At 34.0% G+C, this 19624-nt stretch overlaps 3 protein-coding genes across 8 annotated transcripts; 2 read left to right on the forward strand and 1 right to left on the reverse strand.

Moving 5' to 3' along the window:
- The first annotated feature begins 3373 nt into the window (after positions 1–3373).
- Y54E10A.17 (DOMON domain-containing protein) lies at positions 3374–6884 on the forward strand. Of its 2 annotated transcripts, none has more exons than NM_001356802.4 (6): positions 3374–3520; positions 4603–4689; positions 4746–4878; positions 5563–5627; positions 6392–6460; positions 6701–6884. In NM_001356802.4, the coding sequence occupies exons 1-6, from the start codon at positions 3416–3418 to the stop codon at positions 6836–6838; spliced, it is 597 nt and encodes a 198-aa protein (NP_001343734.1). In that variant the 5' UTR covers positions 3374–3415; the 3' UTR covers positions 6839–6884. The 2 variants fall into 2 exon arrangements, with proteins under 2 accessions (NP_001343734.1, NP_491122.2); NM_058721.7 differs by having other exon boundaries at positions 3413–3520; positions 5717–6460.
- A 773-nt stretch (positions 6885–7657) lies between these two features.
- fog-1 (RRM domain-containing protein) lies at positions 7658–13978 on the forward strand (the record flags this gene model as incomplete). 4 transcript variants are annotated; one of them, NM_001381586.4, is made up of 9 exons in its annotated part: positions 7658–7731; positions 7784–7886; positions 7943–8043; positions 8098–8345; positions 9602–9814; positions 10411–10556; positions 10621–10923; positions 11925–12374; positions 13400–13978. In NM_001381586.4, the coding sequence occupies 5 exons, from the start codon at positions 9730–9732 to the stop codon at positions 13631–13633; spliced, it is 1218 nt and encodes a 405-aa protein (NP_001367956.1). The 4 variants fall into 4 exon arrangements, with proteins under 4 accessions (NP_001367956.1, NP_001367957.1, NP_001300469.1 ...); NM_001381585.1 differs by having other exon boundaries at positions 13400–13633; NM_001313540.3 differs by lacking the exons at positions 7658–7731; positions 7784–7886; positions 7943–8043; positions 8098–8345; positions 9602–9814 and having other exon boundaries at positions 10491–10556; positions 13400–13633.
- On the reverse strand, positions 13900–19567 carry rom-5 (rhomboid protease). Of its 2 annotated transcripts, none has more exons than NM_001393189.1 (7): positions 19362–19567; positions 17553–17666; positions 17343–17441; positions 16637–16779; positions 15399–15604; positions 14623–14719; positions 13900–14173 (listed from the first exon to the last, which is right to left on the reverse strand). In NM_001393189.1, the coding sequence occupies exons 1-7, from the start codon at positions 19560–19562 to the stop codon at positions 14032–14034; spliced, it is 1002 nt and encodes a 333-aa protein (NP_001379293.1). In that variant the 5' UTR covers positions 19563–19567; the 3' UTR covers positions 13900–14031. The 2 variants fall into 2 exon arrangements, with proteins under 2 accessions (NP_001379293.1, NP_491125.4); NM_058724.6 differs by having other exon boundaries at positions 13908–14173; positions 17343–17417.
- Between the last annotated feature and the right edge of the window lie 57 nt (positions 19568–19624).

Here is a 19624-nt window from a genome sequence, read left to right on the forward strand (position 1 = left end):
ATAAAGAGCCACGCATTATTTTTATCTTGTCACTATTTTTAATTTTTATATCGAAAATGAAGTAAGTTCCGATTTTAAAATTGTAAATTAAATACAGGAAATTTACCGTGAAATTGACGGATTTTCAAATTATATTCAGATAACGTGAACTTTGCAGTTCGAATGAAACTTAGCTCTAATGATAAAAAAACAAGGAATTGCCACGTAAACCCCGTTCTAATGTGTTTTTGGCATAAATCCAAATTACAAGCCAATTTAAACGTTTTCACTGAAATTTAATGGCTGGGTGTTACATGCGTCACTCCAACTAAAAACCTATCAATCTCCGAGCTCGGTGAAAACAAATACAGTTTAATGCAAAAATATGGGCACCTTTAAAGAGTACTGTAATTTCAAACATTAGAATAAGTTTCATTTTCTATTATTTCTTATCTAAAACCTAAAATTAAAAAAAAACACTAGTTTTCAATAAATCGCTAGAAATTGAGAAGAAACGAGTCTGAAACTATTGTAATTTTTTTTTTTTTTTCAACAAAATAAAATTACGTTATTTTAAGTAAATTTAAACTTTTTTGTCGACAAATTCGGCAAATCGGCAAGTTGTAGGTTTGCCGATTTGTCCGAAATTTTCATTTTCGTCAATTTGCCGATTTGCCGGAAATTGTCAATTCCGGCAATTTGCCACTTTGCCGATTTGCCGAAAATTTTTAACTCCGGCAATTTGCCAGTTTGCCGATTTGCTGGATATCAGGTGTGCCAGAAATTTCTAGAGGGATTATTTTATATTTGCCGATTTGTCGGAATTTTCAATTTTGGCAATTTGCCGATTTGCCGGAAATTGGCAATTCCGGGAATTTTCCGATTTACCGGAATATTTAAATTCTGGCAATTTGCCAATTTGCCGATTTGCCGTAAATTTTCAATTCCGGCAATTTTCCGATTTGCCTGAAATTTTATTTTCGTCAATCTGAAAATTTTTCGGAAATTTTCAATTTTGGCAATTTGCTGATTTGCCACAAATTGACGATTCCGGGAATTTTCCGATTTGCCGGAATATTTAAATTTTGGTAATATGCCAATTTGCCGATTTGCCGTAAATTTTCAATTCCGGCATTTTGCCGATTTGCCTGAAATTTTAATTTCGGCAATTTTCCGATTTGCCTGAAATTTTATTTCCGTCATTTTGAAAATTTTTCGGAAATTTTCAAGTTTGGCAGTTTGCCGATTTGCCAGAAATGTTCTATTCCGGCAATTTGCCAGTTTCCGTTTTGCCGGAAATTTTCAATTCCTGCGATTCGCCGATTTGCCGGTAAAAAATCGTTTACCTCTGGTTTGATCTACGTAAATCTACAAAACATGCGGATGTTGAGACGCAGAATTCTCAACTGATTTTGTATGCTGACGCCACTTTTTTTCGGGCAAAAAATTCCCGCATTTTTGGAGATCACCCGTGATGGGACATCCTGACACCAATTTATAAATTGTACAAAAGTGAGTCATTAGTTGTTTCAATGCTCCATTGCTCTTCATTGAAACACCCCTAAAATCAACAATTTCTTTCTGTTTACCCCTGATGAACTAAATATGTCTCAACGATTTACTATAAATATCTCGATCCCAACTTTAAAATAATTTTTTTTTTCTTATCGGCAATTAGCCCGAAATAAAATATCCGGCAAATCGGCAAAAAATGACTAAAGGAACTTCGCCAAAGTCAGCGTCATCTTTTGATCAACCTATTTTTTTCCAATTCTTCCTTCTGCCAATGACCCTGAAACGTCACTTAATCATTTTTTTTCACCCACAATATGATAAGATCACTGCTACGGCGACCTGTTCATCCCCAAAACTGTTCTTTATTCTTTCTAAACGAATTTTGGTCGTGATCTCTGTAAGCCAGAGAAAAATGGAGAAGTAGGTCGTTTTCCTGGTTATTTTAAGCGGTTTATTTCTCAAAAAATTTCATTTAGTACACGTGGTGCCAGGCTGTCCCATAAAGGCTTGATCTACAAAAAATGCGGGAATTTTTTGCCCGGAAAAAAGTGACGTTAGCACATTCTTAACCATGCGAAATCAGTTGAGAACTCTGCGTCTCTTCTCCCACATATTTTGTAGATCTATGTAGATCAAACCGAAATGAGACACTCTGGCACCACGTGCGCGCGCAAATGAGGAAAGCGCTGACCAATCAGCGAATGACAAAATGTGCTGATTGGTCGGCGCAGCCTTGGTTTGCGCTCGAATTTAAAATAGAAAACCTAAATTTTTTCGATTTTCCAATATATTCCGAGAAAAAAAAAATTTTTTTCCTTTTCAAAATTCCTTTTTAGAATTAGAAAATTGTAAAATGTTCTGTTAATTTTTAAAACATTTTTTTCGAATTATTCCGATTTGCTGTTTTTTCGGCAAATTCGGCAAATCAGCAGTTTGTCAAAAATAAAAAAAATCAGTTCCAGCAATTTGCGGAATTGCCGATTTGCCGGAAATTTCGATTCTGGCAATTTGCCAATTTGCCGGAAATGCCGATTTGCCGGAAATTTGCCAGAAATGCCGATTTGCCAATTTGCCGGAAATGCCGATTTACCGGAAATTGTAATTCCGGCGATTTGCCGATTTGCCGGAATTTTCAATTCTGGCAATTTGCTGATTTGCCAGAAATTTGGGAAACGACAATTTACCGGAAATTTCAATTCCGGCAACTTGCCGAATTGCCGATTTGCCAAAAATTTCAATTCCGGCGATTTGCCAGAAATTTGTCAAATTCCCAATTTGCAGGAAATTCCGGAAACGACGATTTACCGGAAATTTCAATTCCGGCAATTTTCCGATTTGCTGTGAATTTGCCGAAAATGTTGATTCACCGATTGGCCGGAATTTTCGAATCCGGAAATTTGCCGCTTTTCCGGCAATTTTCCGATTTGCCGTTTTTCGGCAAATCGACAGTTTGCCAAAAATAAAAATAAAACAAATTTTAATTCCGGAAATTTGCCAATTTTTCTCCATCAATTTTTCCCGGTTTTTCGTTGTTAGTTTTTTTCGGGACTACTATAATAATCCCAAGTCAACTTTTTTCCTTCAGTTTCTTGATAAACGTCTTCATCTCTTCATCTATATTACAATTCACTCTCTCTTTCTCTCTTTCTCTCATATTCTAACACTATAATTCTCGAAACAAAAACTCGGGTCGTTTGGGGTCGAATCTGGTTTATCATTCGTCATTAATAGACGACTTATGTCTTCAATTGCTTCCTCATTTACAATATTTTCTTTCTTTTTCCTTTTTTCTCTCTCTCTTCAATCTTCTTCTATTTGTTTTCTTACTTTTCCTTCCATTATTTGCCAACAATCCCTGCCAACCAGTCCAAAACCCATCACCTCTCCTCATTTCTTAAACATATTTCCCCAATTTCAGAGAATGTTCGGCTTCTTGTTGGGTACACTTTGTGTTTCTCTAGCTATTCTTGGAGCACAATCAGCTAAATGCACAGCTAAAAGTGGAGATATTAGTGCTCGGTGGCAGGTGAGTCATTTTGTTTGAGCACAACTCAAGTGGTTTGTTTAAACTGATTCTTGGTGCCAATCGTTTTGAACAACTATTATGGGTACACAAAATTCTGAGAATGCGTACTGCGCAACATATTTCACGCGAAAAATATCAAAACTACAGTAATCCTTTAAGTGGCTACTGTAGCGCTTGTGTCGATTTACGGGCTCAATTTTTTAATTTATTGAAAAATGTAAATTATTGAAATGATGTAACTTTTCGAAAAAAAAAAATCATTTCGAAAATCGAGCCTGTAAATCGACCTACAGTAGTCATTTAAAGAATTACTGTAGTTTTGATATTTTGCGCGTCAAATATGTTGTGCAATACGCATTCTAAGAATTTTAGTGTTCCCTTAATATATTTATTGAAAAACTAGAAAAAAGAAAAAGGCATGAAACTTTAGGGAAACGTTAGAAAAACTGAAAATGTTTTTTTAAAAGAATTAATTAAAAATAAAATATACCTTAAAATGTGCTTTTTGAGAATAATATCGTTATTGTGATGTTTCAATGACATTGAAACAATTTTCATTTTATCTGAAAAAATTTTAAAAAATACTTTTTTTTGAAAAATTTCAAAACTTTTCAGTCAATTTTTTCGCCTAAAACAATGACCATCCTAACACTTTGGAGGTAATTTTTGATTTTTTCTGCAAAAAATCTGAAAGGCTACAAGAAACATTTTTTGAAATGTTGAAATTGTGAAATTTCAGAAAAAACTAAAACTTAGAAAAAAATTTCGACTGGAAATTTTAAGCCAAAAATTTTTTTTTCCTTAAAATGGCAGAAAATAACTGGTAGGTAGGCATGAAGTAGGCAGCTTTACCCTACCCCCCAAAAAATACGGTGGCCGAGTCTTTTTTTTTTCTCGGCCACACTCAAGGTCATTTTATCAGATTTTATCAGGCCAAAGTGAAAACTGCGCAAAAATATTAGGGTTTTTTTTTCTCTGAACAAATCTGGTTTCTGATATCAATACTAAATAGTTTGCAGGCCCTGTGTCTTGTGCAGTGATTCCTTGAAAAAAAAATTGCGCGTAAGATATAATGTTTTCAGGTTGTGGATGGAGAATTAACTGTCGAAGTTACCACAAAAAACGTTGGAAACAATGAATGGTCAGCAGTTGGATTTGGACCTGATATGGTATGTAATATTACTTTCCCCTACAAACTACAAAAACTACAAACTCCAATTTGCAGAGCGATCTAATCGTTGTCATTTTCCAAGTGGTAGACTTTAAGCCAAGCCTTGTGACTGGAACGACTCAGGGATACGGAGCACCTGCACTCGATGCTTCTCCATCTGTCACTCTTCAATCTCTCGATTATAACAGTGAGTTTAGTACGCCGTGGCCTAGAAAATCAAAAACTAGGCCAAGGTGTCTTTTTCTAGGCCATGCCTTGTCTTGTTCTGACCAAGATTATTACGGGGACACTTACTGTCGAGAATGCGTACTGTGCAACTTATTTGACGCGCAAAATATCTCGCAGCGAAAACTACAGTAATTGTTTATCTGACTACTGTAGCGCTTTTGTCGATTTACAGGATCTCGATTTTTTTTTGTCATTTTTATGCTTAATTTTAAAATTCTATCGATCGATCCATTCAAAAATCGAGTTCCCGTAAATCGACAAAAGCGCTACAGTAGTCGGATAAACAATTACTGTAGTTTTCGCTACGAGATATTTTGCGCGTCAAATATGTTACGCAATACGCATTTTCGAAATTTAGTGTTCCAGTAATACCTTTAATTTAAAACTGTCGGCGGCAATACATCAAATTTAACGCGCAATTTTTTTTTAATTTCATCCGCCAATTTAAATTTGCGCGTAGAATCTGATGTATTGAATCGTTATCGCCAAAATGTACAAACACCGGCTACAATGCATCAAATTTCACGCGCAAAACTTCAATATTTGAATTTGCGCGTAAATTCTGATGTATCAGGTCATAGCTGTCTCTTCACTCCAAAACACCATATTTCACGCGCAAATTTATTATCAAATTATGTTTCAGGCAACACCCTCGTGGCTCGATTTGCTCGCCCAGTTGGCTCCCTCTCCACATGCACAACATGGAATGTAAGTTGACAAAAAATATCACTTCCCCCCCCCCCCCCCCACTTCTACCGTAACCTGTCCACCTACCTCCTCATAACACCCTGTTACAGTTCGTCACCGAAGGATCCATCGAAGACGGATCAATTGGATATCACAATGCTGCTCCACACACTGTGGAAATTTGTGCCAACAAGTGTACCCGCAAGATCTTTAACTAACTTCTTTCTCTCTTTTGCTCACTCCATTTTTATAATAATTTGGGATTCTGTTTTTGCTTGGAAAAATAAAAATAAACCTATGGCTTTGCTATCCAGGAACTCTCGGGTATACCAGAAATGCAAGAGTGCTCTACTGACAAGTGTTCTGTGTAATCCACGTGGAGAAAAATAGAAAAAAAACCCACAAAAATGACGATTTTGATTTTTAAAAAATTTCGGAAACACGGGGTTCTGGCCTTCCTCATTGAATTTTTCGCCCTCCATTGACAATCCTGCCGGACAACGCGTGGGAAAGCCGTGTACTCCACACGGACAAATACATTTAGTTTTACAACTAAAACCGAGCCGCGACGCGACACGCAACGCGCCGTAAATCTACCCCAGATATGGCCGAGCCAAAATGGCCTAGTTCGGCAAACTCTTCCATTTCAATTTATGAGGGAAGCCAGAAATCCGTAACGGAAACTCTGAAAAATTCGATTTTCCCGCCAAAAAAACTTGCGTGTGAAATCCGATGTATTAACTCCGCCCCTCTCAATGCACCATACTTTACGCGCAAGTTTTCAGTTCTTCAACGCCCAGCCATTAAATGGACCATCTGTGTCGAACCTCGGCAGCCCGGAAATTCAATTGACGGTATTAAAATTTTCATTTCACACGTGGTGTCAGAGTGTCTCATTTCGGCTTGATCTACTTAGATCTACGAAAAATGCGGGAACAGAGACGCAGAGTTCTCAACTGATTTCGCATGGTTAAGAACGTGCTGACGTCACATATATTTGGGCGAAAAATTCCCGCATTTTTTGTAGATCAAACCGTGTTAGGGCAGCCTGGCACCACGTGATTTTAACATTATTTGACATGATTTTCTTACAGGACGTGTGCCCGAATGAGTGTACAGGAGTATTTACGGAACGCGACGTGGCATATGATCCAGTACCACAGGCTGCCATATATAATAATAGAATTTCGAATCGATTCAACGGAATTTTTGATCCATCGGCTGCTTTTTAAAAATAACTTTTTTTCTTCTTGATCTCGTCAATAAATGTTTTATTTTTATTAAATTCGATATTTTTTTCAGAAATTGGAGGTTAAAAAAACTTTTTTCTAAAATTTTTAAATAATTTATCGCTTTTTCTTATATAAAACTTAATTTAAATGGTCATTTTATTAATATATTCGCAAATTCAGATAAACTATTTTCAAATTTCGCGGTCTGTGCATTTTGACGTGATGGTGTTGACGTACAGGTTACTGTAGTCACTTTTCTTCGTGGGTGGTCTTGGACCACCGATATTTTAGGCCAATCATCGATTTTTTTCGCATTTTTTGAGAATAATTTGATTTTTTTTTCAAATTAAATTAGTTTTAAAATTGAAATTTCAATTTTAATATATAAAATTCTTAATTTTTCATCTGGAAAATGAGAAAATTAGTTATCTTCGTGTGTGGTCTTGGGCCACCGAAGTTTAGGCCAATCAGCGGATTTTTAAATTTTTCGTGTTATTTTTTACATTTGTGTAAATATTGATTAATTATTTATTAAAATAATTTTGAAATTAAAATTCCAACTCTAAAATATGAAATTGTTAATTTTTCGACAAGAAAATGATTTTTCTTCATGGGCGGTCTCATTTCCACCAATTTTCTTTCCTTCTTATATGAATTATAATTTGCGAAAAAGTTAAACTCTCTTTTTAAATTAAGTGTTATTAAATCAATTTCAATTGAAATTTTTATCTCTGCCGTATTGAATCTTCACAGAAAACGCGTTTTCTTCAGACCTCCCACGAAGAAAAGTCAATTTTTCGAAATTTTCCCATTTTTCAGAGCTTAAAACCAATGTTTCCCAGTGGTCACAATGAAAAATGGACTCGTGGTTACCAGCGGGAGAATTCTCTGTTGTAAGTTACAGCTTCTTTTTGAGCCAATAAATTGAAATTTTCGAATTTTCAGACATCACGACGACGAGTTCAGATCGTTCCAGCGTCGCACAGACTGCCCACAACATTTTTACCAGCAAACGAATGGGTATGAGCACTCTCTGTTTGGTGAAAAGGTAAAAAAAAAGCGAAAGAAAAGGAGAATAAAATTTTTAAAAAATTTAATTTTCAGGCCGGATTCCACGAAGCTTCTGCACAAAACCTGCTTATGCATCTTGCATCACAGATTTCTCCGATGGAATTCGCTAAACTCCAACTCGAGCTCTTGGCTAGGTGCGATTTGTGCTCGAGAATGTGCTTTAAACCGGTTATTTTCTTTAATTTCAGCCAAAATAAGCAGCGTCCGCATCGTGGTGCAGGTTTCGGCTCGTACCTCATGAGCCCGCCGGCAACAGTGTCAAGCTCTCGGAGCACAGTGCTCTGTTGCAACCCGGCTCCACCATACGCCAGTCACTGCCAATCACCGGCTGCTTCTGATGATTTCGGCCATCACTTTGGCTCGTTCGACTCGATGTCCGCCTACAATTTCCACAACAACAACCAGCAGCAAAGACGTGAAGCACACGTTTCTAGAGGTAAATGCTCATTTGAATTGAATTTTCTAAAATTTCAGCGAGGAAAATTGCTCATTTTTGAAAAAAAAACTGATTTTTAAATAGCTTAGAAAGCAAATTCAATTATTTTTTAAGATAAGCAGACAAGAAAATCGATTTTTAGCCGTGAAAAATTTAAGATCGTGCCGAAATTCTCTAAAATTATATTTGCATGTACCTTTAAAGTAGTACGATAGAAGATTTTTTGTTTTTGAATATCGTAGACAGAAATTGTAGTTCATATTTAAAAAAGAAAGAAAACTCGGCCAAAAATTTCCATTTCAATTTAAAAAAAAGTGGTTTTTAACAATTTTAGCGTTGTAAAAAATGAGATCGTACCGGGACCAGGGGTGAGCGGCAATCGGCGATTTTCGTGATTTTTCGGCGATCGGCGATCGCCGAAGGAAAAAAATTCATCGGCGATCGCCGAAGGAAAAAAATTCATCGGCGATCGCCGATGGAATTTTTCAATAAATTCATCTCGATTTTTAAAATCTCATGTTTTTTTACGATTGTTTTGTTGTTTTTAATTTTTTTTTTTTTTTTGAGTAAATGTTAATTTTTTCGTCGCATTTCCTTACCAAACAAAAAAACGGAAAGGTAACTCGTTAAAATAGCTCTTAAAATATGTTTTTTTTTCAATATAAAAATATAGACGAACGCCGATCGCCGAAATTTTTCGGAAATTGGTGATCGCCGATCGCCGATTTTTTTGGGCGACTGCTCAGCCCTGACCGGGACCTCATTGAATTTTATTAGCGTGCGTCTTTAAAATATTACGATACATGATTTCGACATTTCTCGTTCCGAAGTTTTTGGTTTTTAAGTAACCTAGCTGACTTTTATTCAATAAATTAATGAAAAATCAGTCAAAAAATCTATTAATTTCCATTTTGTTAAACAAATTTGTGAGTTTTAACATTTTTAGTCTTAAAAATTGGAGATCGCGCCGAGACCCGCTCAAACTTTTTAGCATGCGCCTTTAAAATATTAAAATACATGATTTCGACTTTTCTCGTTCCGAAGTTTTGGTTCAGCTGATTTTTATTCAAAAAATTATGAAAGTCAGTCTAAAAATCGATAAATTTCCATTTTAATCAACATATTTTGTGAATTTTAACATTTTTAGCCTTGAAAATGCAAGATCGCGGGGAGACCCATTCAAACTTTTTAGCTTGTGCCTTTAAAGTATTACGCTATAAGTTTTTGTTTTTTAAATAAATTTTCCATTTTTCCAGATGGAAAGAGCTTCGATCAAGGCAACATCTACACCGCCGAAGATGTGCACACGGTTGTCAAGAACCATCGGAACGAGAACAATCAACGAGTCGTCTCCAACAAAGTATTCGTTGGTGGAATCTCGCATATGATGAATCGGAAGATCATTAACAAATTCTTCGGTCAATTTGGAACGGTTTTCGTCGATTGGCCAGTGAAGCAGAAGCCGAATTGTAGGATTTTTATTTTTTTTAATTGCTTTGTTAGACTCAAAATTGTCTGAAAACACCGAATTTCATGAGGAAACTTCTCAAAAAAAAGTTATGACTGCTCAAAAAATGGCCTAAAATTAGTTAAAATTTGAAATTTGACCTACTTGTCAAGCGGCTAGAAACTAACTTTTTTGAAATCACCGTCTAATTTTGAGTATACAATGTAATTATCCTGCGTTTTCAACTCGATTTAGGTATTTTAAAGTCGATGGACGGCGAGATTTTCAAATTTTTTCTACCAAATCTCGCCGTCCAAAATATGTTTAAAATACCTAAATGAAGTTGAAAACGCAAGATAATTACATTGTATACTCAAGTGATTTCAAAAAAATCAGTTTCCAGCCGCTTGACAAGTCGGTCAAATTTCAAATTTTAACTAATTTTAGGCCATTTTTTGAGCCGTCATTACTTTTTTTTGAGAAGTTTTCAAGCAGTTTTATCATAAAATTTGATTTTTTTCAGACAATTTCGAGTCTAAAAAAGCAATTTTTAAAAAATTCGACTATACCACCTTTAAATTGTTTAAATTTAAAAATCTTAAATTTTTCAATTTTCAGCTCGCGGAAAATCGATCGCCATTGGATCCTACTCGTACTTGTTCCTTGTCTATTCGGATGAGCAGTCAGTGATCAAACTGATGTCTGCATGCCATCGAAATTCACAAAACGACTTCTTCGTTTCAGTGCCAGGATTTAGAGATATGGTTAGGAGAAAATAAATAATCAATAATTTTAAAATCAATAAAATTAATAAAACTTCCAATTTAGATTCAAATCCGTCCCTGGTTCATCTACAACGGTTTCTACATCTTGGAAAAAGCCCGTCACAACCGTATCATCGATATTCACCGGACCGTCTTTCTTGGAGGACTCCCGAGAATTGTAACAGCCGAGGAAATAGCTCAAATGTTCTCAGAGTTCGGAGTTGTTCTTCTCGTCACAATCGATATTGATCAAGACTACGGATACCCGAAAGGAGCGGCTCGAGTGACTTTCGAACGGGATTCTGCGTTTAATAGGGCACTGGAGAAGAAATTCCTGAAATTCGACAATATCGATTCGAGCAAGACGGTTAGTTACTCAAAATGCCTCTTTTTCATTTAAAAAATATCGAAAAAATGACCTGATTTTTGCTAAATTTTTTTGCTCGCTAATTTGGTCAATTTCCCCTGTGGAAACGGTCAGAAATTGATTTTTATTTAATAATTGCATATTTTGTCGCTTACCCCACGTTATTTTATTGAGTTTGACCGAAATAACGTAAGATAAACGACAAAAATAAGCAAAATATAAGAATTATTGAATAAAAATCATTTTCTGACAGCTGCGAAATGGCATTTTTTCGAAAATTCTAGCTAGAAAATTCGGCCTTTTTGCGATATTCTCATTATAACAACACAAAAAATCAAGCCTTTTACCCTATTTTTCAGTATAATGTATAAAAATAAATAATAAAATTTTAGACAAAAACACCGAAATAACGTAAGATAACAAAGAAAAGTGAGCAAAATATAACAATTATTGAATAAAAATCAATTTCCCACAGTTGCGAAACGGGAAAAATTCAAGATTTTAGCTAAAATTAAACCTTTTTTCAAATTTTTTTAATTCTAGCTGTAAAATTCAGCTTTTTTGCGCCATTTTTGAGTATAATAACACAAAAAAAATCAAGTTCTTTGCATTATTTTTCAGTATAAAACCTGAACTTTTCGCCAAAAACACCGAAATAACGTAAGATAAGCGACAAAAATGGCGAAAATATAACAATTATTAAATAAAAATTAATTTCCGACAGCTGCGACACGGGAAAATTGGCAAAATTCAAGATTTTAGCTATTTAGAATCACTTGGTGCCAGGCTGTCACATCACGGTTTGATCTACGAATTTTTTGTCCAAAAATGCGTGACGTCAGCACGTTCTGAACCATAGAGCTACATAGATCAAGCCGAAATGGGGCAGCCTGACACCACGTGTAGAATAGGTCTTCTTTTTCTAAAGGTATAAAATTTGGCATTTTCGCAGCATTTTGAGTATAAAAGTTAAAAAAAAACCAAAAAATTGCATATTTCAGATGATAGAGATCAAGCCATACGTGATGGAAGATGTTGGATGTGATGAGTGTGGAGGTTTATGGTTCAATCCATTCCTAAGCATCTACGATCATTTAAAATGTGCAAAAGACGATCATCAAAAGGAACAGAAAATGGCTGAAATTAAGAATTTCAATATGTGGTCATCCAGAAGCCCATTCTCACTAAATTCTGGTGATGGACACGATGATTTGATCACGAAAATGGATGCCGGATTCAAGAAGAATTGCAATTTGGCGTGCACCTACTCAAACCGGGAAAACGAGAAAAATGAGACTGAAATGGGAGCTCGGAAATTCTTGGAAATGGTCAAATCGTTCGGATTGGAGAAGGAAAAGACTGTGACTGTGAACGGAAACGAATATCCAATTGGACCAGATCTATGGGATAAATTCCTTCCTGCTCCGAAATATGATGTGGGAACTGAACCGGTAATTTTGATTTTTTTTTGAAGTTTCAAATGAAAAAAATTCTAAGATATTCTTTTTTTTTTCCAGAAATTGGTCTAAATTTTGGCCGTTTTTCGTCTACTTAGAAAAAAAATAACGTTTTCTAAATTTTTTTCGATTGTCCAAAGAATTTTTAAAACAATTTCGGGAAAATCAAGTATTTTTCAACGACAACCCTTTCAACGACAACCGAAAAATACCCGAAAATTTAAATGATTTTTTCAATTTTGAAAAAATTTAAAAAAACGACGTTTTTTGAGTTCCCGCGCAAATTAATGACAGTTTTTAAATTTTTCAGACATTTTTCCGCAAAAATTGTTTGAAACTAATGGAAATTGTCGATTTTTAGGCCAATTTTCTATGTTTTTTTTAGGTTATCAAGTTTTCTTTGAAAAAAATGCTTGGAAAATTGGAAAACGGGGTTTCAAATCAAATTTTAAATTTAAAAAATTGTTGAAAATCAAGAAAAAAAGCCAGAAAACTCGAAAAGAAAATGCCGAATGAATTTGCGCGGGAATTCAAAAATAATTTAACTCAATTTTTGGCAAATTTGAAAAAAAAATTTCCTATTATTCGGTCATTTTCCATAATTTACAGCAAAAAAATCTGGATTTTATATGATTTTTTGGAAAAAATCGCAATTATTTGTTCAATGGAGCGTGCGTGCATTTTTACATTTTTCGATATTTTATTTTTTAATTTTCTACTGATTTTCCATGTTTTCAATGTATTTTTACTGGAAATTTAACGAAAAATTCAAGAAAAATGCAATTTTCGTAAAATTTTCAATAAAAATAAACTGAAAACATAAAAAATCAGTAGAAAAATTTTAAAAAAAGTAAAAATGCAAGCGCGCTTCATCGAATAAATATTATTTTTCCCATTTCTTTCAAAAATCTTATAAAATTTAGATTTTTTTAAACTTTTCTACAATTAAATTCGATAGTTAAGGTTAATTTTAATTTTTAATTATAATAATTGTAAAGAAAAAACCCATATTTTTCCAGGTCCGAATGAATCCAGAAGCCAAACTCCAACAGTTCCTACGCATGAAACGTACCAACGTCTACAGCAACAAGAGCGCATACTGCAAAGAGGCTCCGTGTCGCCAGTACTACTGTCCATCGTGCTCCAACAAACTCCATTCGGGACCCAATCAGCACACCCTCTTACCAGCCGGAAAACCAGAACGTCGTCCGAGAAAGGACAAAAATATGTACCTTGTTAATATGGGAAAGTAGTTTTTCTCGTATTTTTAACATTTTTTTCCATCCACCCAACTATCACCACCACCATAACCTCTTGTAAAATCTGTTATTTGTTCACGTTTTTCCAATAATTTTCCACAAGTTTTCACAATTCCCACCGCCGGTAAAGTTTGTTTCGATTGTTACCTACATGATCTGTATCATGATCTGTATCATTTTTGTTCTCCGACTTCGCCATATATTTGCATGATTTGTTTTATAAACATGTTTGACGCACAATGCCTATGTTTTTGTTGTTTTTTCCCCTGAAAAGTATTCATTTTTATTACAGAACGAGGAGTGTGGGGACTCTTGTGAAAATAAAAAATAATTTCAGAATTTTTTTGTACCGCGTAACACAAATGAGATATGAAACTTTTAAAAAACAACAATTATTTATCTTCACTCGACGAAAAAAGAAGATTCTCAAGCCATTCTCCATACTTTTCCCAGAGAGCATCCTGAAGGAAAAGTGCATAACCGACTCCGAATAGTGAACCTCCGAGATGGGCGGCGTGGTCGAATAGACGGAATCTGGAAATTTTAAAAAATCGATATTACAGAAAATTTTTGGAAATCGGCAAAAATGAAATTTTTCCGGCAATTTGTGGCAATTTGCCAGAATGGAGAGTTTCCGGACAATCGGGAAACCGGCAAATTGGCGGAATTGAAAATTTCCGGTAAATCGGTAAACCGGCAAATTGGCGGAATTGAAAATTTAATTGCCGGAAATTGAAAAATTCCGGCAAATCGGAAAACTGGCAAATTGCCGAAAATGAAAATTTCTAGCAAATTAGCAAATTGCGGGAATTTAAAATTTCTGGCAAACCGGCAAACCGGCAATGTGCCGAAAATAAGAATTTGCCGGAACTAAAAATTTCAGGCAAATCAGCAAACCGGCAAATTGCCGGATTTTTTTGTTTGGCAATTTGCCGAAAATAAAATTTTCCGACAAACCGGCAATTTTTCCCAGATTCAGGTACCTTAAAAGTAGGCCAAGTAGGTCGAACGCAATAATTCCATAGACTGCATTTTGTGCGGAAAAGTCGAAATTCGGGATGAATACCAGTGAGAGACGACCTGCAAATTTTTTTTTGATTATTAAATTGAAGATTTCACGAATTTTGTTCCAAAAATAGGGTCTCGACACGAAAAGGTGTGCGCCTTTAAAGATTACTGTAGTTTCGGAAAAACTAGGAAAAATCGGTGAAAATTCGAAACTACAGTAATCTTTAAAGGCGCACACTTTTCGTGTCGAGACCTAGTTTTTGGAACAAATATCGTGTATGGGACAAATTTTTTTCGAAAAATAAAATGGATTTTTTTGAAAAACATGTTTTTAAATTTTGACCATTTTTTATTTTTTCTTGAAAAAATGTTATTTAAAAAATCTTTTTTTCTTCAAAATAAACCAAATTTGATGATTTTTCGATTTTTAAAAAAAATTTAAATAAAATAGGTATGTCAGTTTTTTCCAAAAAATTCGAAAAATTTGCATTTTTTTTGAAAAAAACATTTTTCTCACCGAAATCATCAAAATTTGATTTTTCTGAAATTTTTTCGGAAAAAAATCGAAAATTTTTTGATTCTGCGAAATATTAAATTGAAATTTTTAAACTGTTTTTTTAGAAGAAAAAAATAGTCATCAAAATTTGATTTTTTTTCAAATTTTCTACACATTCTCCCTAATTTTTCATGAAAAAAATAAAAAATAGGTGAATTTGTCACAAAATTTTTTTCACCACTTTTCTCCATTTACCATCAGGAATCTGCATGCAAGTATATGTAAGAGCTGCCAAAATGGCTCCACTTGCTCCGAGAGCTCTAATCGGTGATCGTACAACTGCCTTATCAACAATACTAACAAATGAGGAGACAACTGCGGCGGTTACATAAAATGACCAGAATTGCTCTACTCCCATGAATTTTTCGATAATGTGTGGAGCGAATGTGGACAATACGTACCTGAAAATATTCAAATTTGAATTATTTTAAAAAAAGATAAAATGAGCAAACGCGCTCTACTGCACACAAGTTTCATCCATTTAATGGCACAAATTACTAGTTTTTGGTTTTGGTTTTTTAAAATTAAAATTAAATATGAATAATTTCTTGAAAATTCACTTTTCACGACGGTGGCCGAGTTTTCTATTGTGTGGATTTACGGAAATCGTGTACTCCACGAGGAGAAAGATTTCGCGTATTTTTGAAAATTCAAATCGTTAATATTCGAAAAACCGCAAATTTTCCAAAATTTCCAAAAAAATTGTGACTTTTTAAAAGATTTTCAGAAATTTCAAAAACTTTCCGATTTTGTTTTAAGTTGAAAAAAAACATTCGCGAATTTTCAATTTTTTATAGAATTTTAAAATATTTGCAAAATTAAAAAAAAAAGAATTTCCAAAATATATCTAAAAATGTTCAAAATTTTTCGCAAATGTTTAGAAATTTTCAACAAATTAGCTGAACCTTCCAAGAGTTATCAGCATTTTTTTTTGAGAATATTCAAACTCTAACGGCCATGTGTGGATTTACGCAGCTCGTGTACTCCACGAGGAGAACGATTTTTTTTTAATTTTCAACAAAAATGAGTGACCATTATCTTACTTTTCGTTCAAAAAAAATTTCAAATTCACAAAAAAAGGTTTAAAAAATCAAGAATTTCAGCCAGAAAGTTAAAAAAAACATTTTCCTCGGAGAGTACACACGCTGCGTAAATCGACACGGCTCTACAATTTCCAGATATGAGGAATATGGGACACCGATTTTTCCGGCAAATCGGCAAATTGCCTGAATTGAAAATTTTCTGGCAAATCGGCAAATTGCCGGAATTTAAAATTTCCGGCAAACCGGCAATTTGGTGAAAATTAGAATTTCCGGAAAATTGGCAAACTGCCGGAATTGAAAATTTTGTGACAAATCTGATACCGTTTCCAGATATGAGGAAATAGAAAAATTCCTGTTATAGTGGGTCTCGCAACGATTGAAAAATCTCACATATTGAGGCCAAGATGAATGATTGAAGAATGCGAAAATGCGCTGAGCAACATTGGTGAGCACAATGACTTCGATGCATAACTATTCGTGAAATATCGAGTCATAAAAGGATTCAGTGATTTCCCCTTCCACATTAGATAGACCTGAAAATCAGAAATTTTTTGGTTGATTTTTATCTTATTATCGGGACGCAGAAAATCAAAACATTTTGGGTCTCGTTAGGTATTGGTGGGAAAAATTGAAATTCAAGCATTTTTCGATTTTTTACAAATTCTATATAGAATATATTCCATCAATTTCGACGTAAAAAATCATACAAACAACGGAAAAATTTTGAATTTACAAGATTTTCCTAACGAGACCCAACGTTTTGGGGTGGAGCGTGTTCTTAATTGGCCGTGGAGCGCGTTTTCACGTCGCGATTTTTTTGTTTAGAATTTTAAGAAATTTTTTGAAATTTCCCAAATCTTTCGCAATAGATTTTTAAAAAAATTCCAAAAAAATTTTTTTTTTCAAAAAACTAATTTTGCAAAAAAACTATTTCAATTACAGATTTTTCGAAAGAAAATTTTTTTTAACAAATTAATTTTTTTTTTCAAAAACAGGGTTGAAAACACAGGGTTAAAAAAAAATTCAAAAAAAAAATTTTCCAATAAAATTGCGAATTTTCAAAATTTTTTTAAGGCATTCAAAATTTTACACTTACCACAACATTTAATCCAATAAGCAATGCAAGATGCTTCTCCCCATTCGTCAATTTGTACTCGATTCCGGCTTCAACCTTAGGTTCGAAATAGTATTTAACCTAAACTGTACGTGATTTCAGGGGTTTTTTTTCCATTAAAAAACTCGACTTTGGCCGAAATTTTTGCATTTTATTCCATCGAAAAATATTGCTCAGAGAGCCCCCACTAACCGCATCGAAAACGTTAATCGGCGCCGTCCGTTCCTCTTTTCTGCGATTCCACGAATCTGCGACAATTGCTATGGAGAATGTGGTGACGCCTGTGGCAAGTGTGAATTGAAGAGCCTGAGAAAGTTGGAATTATGAAGAAAAATCTATATTACGAGAGAACAAAAAATTCTGAGAAAAAGCGTATTTCACAACATATTTGACGCGCAAAATATCTCGTAGCGAAAACTACAGTAATCGTTTATATGAGTACTGTAGCGCTTTTGTCGATTTACGAGGTTGATTTTTTAATCGATAAAGTATTAAAAGAAAACAGAAAAATGGCAAAAAGTGAGTACTGTGGAAATTAATCCCTAAATTTGTCAAAAATTTTTGTCGCACAGAAAGTGGGGCGGAGCGTAATTTTGCAACACTGCCGCATCTTTTCTTGTTGATTTTTTTTTCAAAAATAAAGTCTCAATTTTACTTGTCTTTTTATCTTTTCTCGAATGAAATTGTGGTCTAATTTAATTCTTCATAAGTTTGTGAGGATTTTTTTTTAGCTAAATTAGTTGTAAAACATAAAATTCCTTCACAAACTTATGAGAATTAAATTAGACAACCATTTCATTCGAAAAAAGATAAAAAGACAAGTATAATTGAGACTTTATTTTTGAAAAAAAAATGAACAAGAAAAGATGCGGACAAAAACATCGTGCGGCAGTGTTGCGAAAATTACGCTCCGCCCCACTTTCTGTGCGACAAAAATTTTTAACGAATTTAAGGATTGATAAATTAATTCCGACAGTACTCGCTTTTTGAAATTCTTGTGTTGTCTTTTAATATTTTATCGATTACAAAATCAACCTCGTAAATCGGCACAAGAGCTACAGTAGTCATTTAAAGAATTACTGAAGTTTTCGCTACGAGATATTTTGCGCGTCAAATATGTTGTGCAATACGCATTCTCAGGATTTTGTGTCACCCGTAATATAATGCAAATATTTATTTCAAACGAAATTTTCACAATTTTTGAACCAAAAAAAAAATACGGAAAATGAAAAAAGAAAGTATACGGTCTCGACACGTGGAAATGTATGTGCCTTGAAAAGTTTTTGAAACTACAGTACTCTTTAAAGGCTCACACTTACGAAAAATTTGTCGTGTCGAGACCAGGTACCGGCTCAAAATAGTAAAAAGCGAGTTTTGTTGTTAAAGAATTGAATTGTTAACAATTTTAGAGATTTACGCCAAAAATCATGTGTTTCCTGATGCAAAATTAAAATTTTTAATTAATTTCCGGTTTTTGTCAATTTTCGGTACTTTTTAGGCAAAAAATATTGCGATTTCTTGAATTTTGAAAATTTTTGGCAAAAAAAACCAATTTTGCTCTGAAATTTCACTGAAATAAATAAAGATTTTTAAAGTTGAAATTATCAAATTAATTTGAGCGCAAAACGTCTTTTTTCGTTATTTTTTTTTTCAATTTTTAACAAATTTTTGTTAATTTAGAACAAAAATTTGTAAATTTTTTGACTTTTTGAGGAGATTTTCGCCGAAAAAATAAACTTTCTAAACTAATTTAGGCGCAAAATTCATTTCTCAGCATTTTTTCCGATTTTTGGCATTTTTTAAAGCGAATTTTTGATATTTTTCAAGAGAAAATATGCGGATTTCTTGAATTTTTTTTTTAGAAAATTTTCGCTTTTTCTTTCAATTTTCAATGAATTTTTGATATTTTTTACACAAAAAAAAAACCTTTTCTACTTCAATTTTCGCCGAAAAAACTGATTTTTTTACTAATTTTCAACTAAAAAATAAAAAATCCCGTACTTTCCACAAATCCGACATCGGCCTGACAGTTCTAGCGTCTGGACTAAACGCCTGCTTAATCTGATGATTTTTCGTGAGCTCTTTGAGCTCCTGCTGTCGTAATCGATCCCGTAATCCGTCACGTGTGAATCGGCTCGGCAGGCTTGTGCATTTTGTGAATGACCGGGAGCAAAGAAAGCCAACGAGGCGATTACTGAGCATTTTCTGAATTGAAAAATTATAGAAAAATTGAATTTTGTTTTAAAAATTTAGTTTTTCATTGA

Source organism: Caenorhabditis elegans, chromosome I, assembly GCF_000002985.6.
Source record: "Caenorhabditis elegans chromosome I".
In the NCBI taxonomy this organism is placed as follows: domain Eukaryota; kingdom Metazoa; phylum Nematoda; class Chromadorea; order Rhabditida; family Rhabditidae; genus Caenorhabditis; species Caenorhabditis elegans.

Coding starts and splice junctions, on each gene's coding strand:
- Y54E10A.17 (NM_001356802.4), top strand. CDS start 3,416: ATGTTCGGCTTCTTGTTGGGTACACTTTGTGTTTCTCTAGCTATTCTT. Junction 3,521..4,602: donor ATATTAGTGCTCGGTGGCAG/GTGAGTCATTTT, acceptor TAATGTTTTCAG/GTTGTGGATGGAGAATTAAC. Junction 6,461..6,700: donor GCCCGGAAATTCAATTGACG/GTATTAAAATTT, acceptor ATTTTCTTACAG/GACGTGTGCCCGAATGAGTG.
- rom-5 (NM_001393189.1), bottom strand. CDS start 19,562: ATGCTCAGTAATCGCCTCGTTGGCTTTCTTTGCTCCCGGTCATTCACA. Junction 15,605..16,636: donor ATTCATCTTGGCCTCAATAT/GTGAGATTTTTC, acceptor GAATATTTTCAG/GTACGTATTGTCCACATTCG. Junction 14,174..14,622: donor CTACTTGGCCTACTTTTAAG/GTACCTGAATCT, acceptor TAAAATTTCCAG/ATTCCGTCTATTCGACCACG.